The following is a 3,903-nucleotide window of genomic DNA, read 5'->3' as shown; positions in this document are numbered from 1 at the left end:
CTCCTGAGACACTGTGAGGGCCAACCCCATCCTATAAAGACAACAAACAGGGCTTCAATGAGATAATGGGTGGGAAAGTCTTGGGTGAACTGACAAATGTCCTACAAGGCTAGGTGGCATGGGAGTGGGGTCAGAACTAGTTTAATCCTTTAATCCCAGTGGTACCCTTCGCTGGCTGTGTTGTCTTGGGCAGGTCACGTGCCTTCAGCAGTTTCCTCATCTGTAAAATGGGGGTATTAATGCTACCCTGCGGGGGAGTTGAGCCCGTTAGCAATGACGTGGCTAACAGAGGTAGTACAGCCGCAGAGTGATTAGAAGACTCAGTAATACCAGGTGTCTGTTTCCTCATCTGTCAAACAGGGACCAGGCCGAGGCAATCGGCACGGTCCTTGAAGCCTGCCTTGCTCTGTCTTCAGGACTCTGCTCCGCCTTTCTATAGCGTCACCTTCTGCAGCGTCACCTTCCGCTGCCTGAGGGCCTGGGGCTTACCTTTGCACGACTGGGAGCAAGCCCTGGCTACCAGAGCCTCTTAGATTTCTGGGTAAGGAGAGGGCCTGGCGCACATGGGCTTACTATGTGCCAGGCCCCGTGCCAGGCGTTTTATACAGGCTATCTCATTTAAACTTCACAGGGGGTGCCCAGGGTCAGATAGTATCATCCCCAACTAATGTAGTTGAGGAAACTAAGGCAAAGGGTGTTTATCTTCATCCCATAGTCAGGATGTAATATACTGGTACCTAGAATTTGGACTGTGTGTGTTTGACTCTCAAACCCATTCTTCCCATCACACAATCTGCTTCTACCTGGATTTATCGGCTTCCTTGTTAAACACACACCCGCATATGCACACTTGCACACACAACACATGCACACTTGCACACATGGCNCGTTCCACTAGCCGTCAGCTCCTGGACGGCAGGGACCCTGCCCACCTTCCTCACACTCGCCCTTGGCCCTCGGAGCCTGGCACACAGCGGAGTCTCTATGTGCATTTGTCCAATCAGTGAGCTCTTGGACCCGTTTTGGGATCTCATGTACCTGCGCACTGTGAAGTTGTAACTATAAAGCCATTGTCTTATCCTTACCGTCATTTCTATGTTTATCTTTTCTAGCTAAGTGTCCTGAAGGGAGCTATTTTCAGGATGAGCAATGTATTGCCTGTCCTGTTGGATTCTACCAAGAACGAGCAGGGAGCTTGAGCTGTGTCCCATGTCCCAAGGGCAGAACGACCATCTCGGCTGGAGCTTTCAGCCAGACTCACTGTAAGTCCCGCAGGGTCCTGCTTTGACATGGAAACCCTACAGTGCAATGGGGGCACAGCAGGGTGTCTCAGCCTCGGCACTATTGACATTTTGGGGACAGATAATTCTTCATTTTGCAGGGGTGGTCCCATGGATGGCAGAATGTTTATTTATAATAGCATCACTGGCCTGTACCTATTAGATTCCAGTAGCACACCCTGCCTCCACCAAGTTGTGACAACAAAACGTGTCATTTGGATGAGGGACAAAATTGCCTACCACCGAGAACCACTGGGCACACAGCACAGTAATCAAAGGGGCCTCCATGTTTGCGTGCCTCTACCCTGTGGGCGGGATCTAGGCCATGCATTTCACTTAATCCTCCTAGCTCCCCTCCTAGGGTAAATATGATAAACCTAACTTTTACAGGTAAGACTCAGAGATGTAATGCAGCCAAAGTCACTCAGCTTGTAAGTGACATAGCTGGCCTTTGATCTTGGCATTGGCTGATTCCGAAACTTCTGATTTTTGGTAAGCCAACTTTATCAGATTGAGAAACGGAAAACATTTTCCACCTCTAGTTATCACTGCGGTGCGGCTCACATTCCCTTTGCCCCAAACATTTGTCAGGACTGCGTGTACCTGTGGCCTTCCCAGATGTCATGTGATTTCACTTGGCTTACTTACTTCATCGTCACCTGAGTACTGTAGGGGTTTTCCTAGCAAGAACCCATAACTTCCCTTGTTGTGCGTCTTTTCATGTTCGCCCGAAATGGTGTCAACAAGAGGCAAACTGCGATTGCTTAAAATCTAAATACTGTCTAGAATTTTAGAATAATTAATCAGAAGACATCAAGTCCCTTCTCTGATGAAGGCCGTTTCCTTGGTCAGGACAGCAGTGGAAGTAGGGTGGTAATTCCAAGAAAGTAAAAATAGGAGGCATTTTATAGGCCAGGAGTCTGACGTTCCTCCTGGAGATGACACTCTTCACCCAGAACCAAGGGCGTTCTTAATATCTGGGCATCGCCCTCAATTTGTCCACGTTGACTCCAGCCCCTGCGGTCTGAGATGACGTGAAGTGTTGTCACACTCCCGGAGGAATGCTTTCTTAATGGGGGACCCATGCAAGCTACTATCCTGGTATATGGAGAGGGTGCTACAGAAACGGCAGGGGACAGAGGAAGAGGCTGAGGCTCCGCATGAGCCAGACCCACTTCCATCCCGGATCTCTACGGGCACTGTGACCTAGGCCAACTCAGGAACAGCCAGAGGGAAGAGATACTTAGAGCAGGGTGTAGGGACAGGGCACGGAGCTTCCATGCCTCTCCAGGGTGGGGACTGTCCCCAGATGTCCATGTGGTCACCAACGTGGAATCTCTCTGAAATGTCCTTCTAGGTTTTTATGGAGGCTTCATTACATAGTCATGATTGAGTAAATCATTGGCTGTTGGTGATGGATTCAACCTCCAGCCCCTCTCCCCTTCCAGAGGTCAGGGGATGGGGCTGAAAATTCCAATTCTCTAATCACCTTGGTTCCCCTGGCAACCAGCCCTAAGTGCTGCCCCAAAGCCACTCATTAACATAATAAAAGACACCATTATGGCGTTTATCCCTTTGGAAATTCCAAAAGTTTTAGGAGCTCTGTGCCAGAAACCGGGACAAAGAAGACACATGCATTTCTTATTATAAATCACAATATCACAGGGGGTAGGTAGCTTGTATTATGTGTCAGACACTGTGATACAATAGGGAAGAAAACCCATCAGGCCCCTGCCTGCTTGGAGCTTGTTCTATTGAGTGGGAGGCAGACAGGCATCAACCGTTCACTCACCCAGACGAGGCTCCCTGCTGTGGGGAGAGGTGTGGGATTGATAGGAGAATGTGTAACAGTGGGAAGTCAGGGGCTGGGGGCTTCCCTGAGGAAACAGGATTGAAATGAAAGCTGATGAACTAACTGCCAAGAGCTAACGGATGGAGGCCTGGGGAGAACGGTGCACCAGGGGAAGAACCAGCTGAGCTGAGCGTGCATTTGAGCAAATGGTATCAGGGAAGGGGTGGGTGTACTCCTCACGGTGAATGCAGAGGACAGGGAAGCACAGGGCGCATGTGCCCAGTTAGATAAGTGGGGCCGGGGCCTTAGTGGTCCCAAAGAAAGCCTGGACATCGTCATTCGGTCAGGGTGGGGACAGGAAGAGTGCTAAGCGAGGGAGTGTCTGGCTCAGTGTGTGACTTGAGGACTGGGAGCCCGGGCGTCTGGAAGGGAGGGGACCTCAGAGACATGTCATCGATTGTTGTGTCCTCTTGGTTCCAGGTGTCACTGACTGTCAGAGGAATGAGATGGGCCTGCAGTGTGACCAGGACGGCCAGTACCGAGCCAGCCAGAGGGACAGGGACAGTGGGAAGGCCTTCTGTGTGGACGGCGAGGGGCAGAGGCTGCTGTGGTCAGAAACGGAGGCCCCGCTTGTGGACGCCCAGTGTCTGAGTATGTGCAGGCCCTTCGATCAGCCACGTTACTGGGGAGGGGGGACGTGTTCTTAAGGGCTTTCCAGAAAGGGAGAGGCGTGAGAGATGCATTTGTCTCCAACTTTTTATTTTGGAAAGTTTTAATCTCTGTAGGAGCTGAAAGGACAGCAGGATGAACACACATTGTCATGTGGCTCCA

At 50.8% G+C, this 3,903-nt stretch overlaps 1 protein-coding gene across 1 annotated transcript in view; it reads left to right on the top strand.

Annotated features, from left to right (window-relative positions):
* Positions 1 to 3,903, top strand: part of TG (thyroglobulin) — a 256,235-nt gene that overhangs the window by 45,554 nt on the left and 206,778 nt on the right. The window contains 2 exon segments of the mRNA XM_019651274.1: positions 1,113 to 1,262; positions 3,553 to 3,723. Of these exon segments, the coding sequence (XP_019506819.1) occupies positions 1,113 to 1,262; positions 3,553 to 3,723 (321 nt within the window).

Source organism: Hipposideros armiger, unplaced genomic scaffold (assembly GCF_001890085.2).
Source record: "Hipposideros armiger isolate ML-2016 unplaced genomic scaffold, ASM189008v1 scaffold_157, whole genome shotgun sequence".
NCBI classification, from domain to species: Eukaryota; Metazoa; Chordata; class Mammalia; order Chiroptera; family Hipposideridae; genus Hipposideros; species Hipposideros armiger.
Note: the sequence above shows the minus strand (reverse complement) of the source record. Positions and strands in the feature narration are given on the sequence as shown.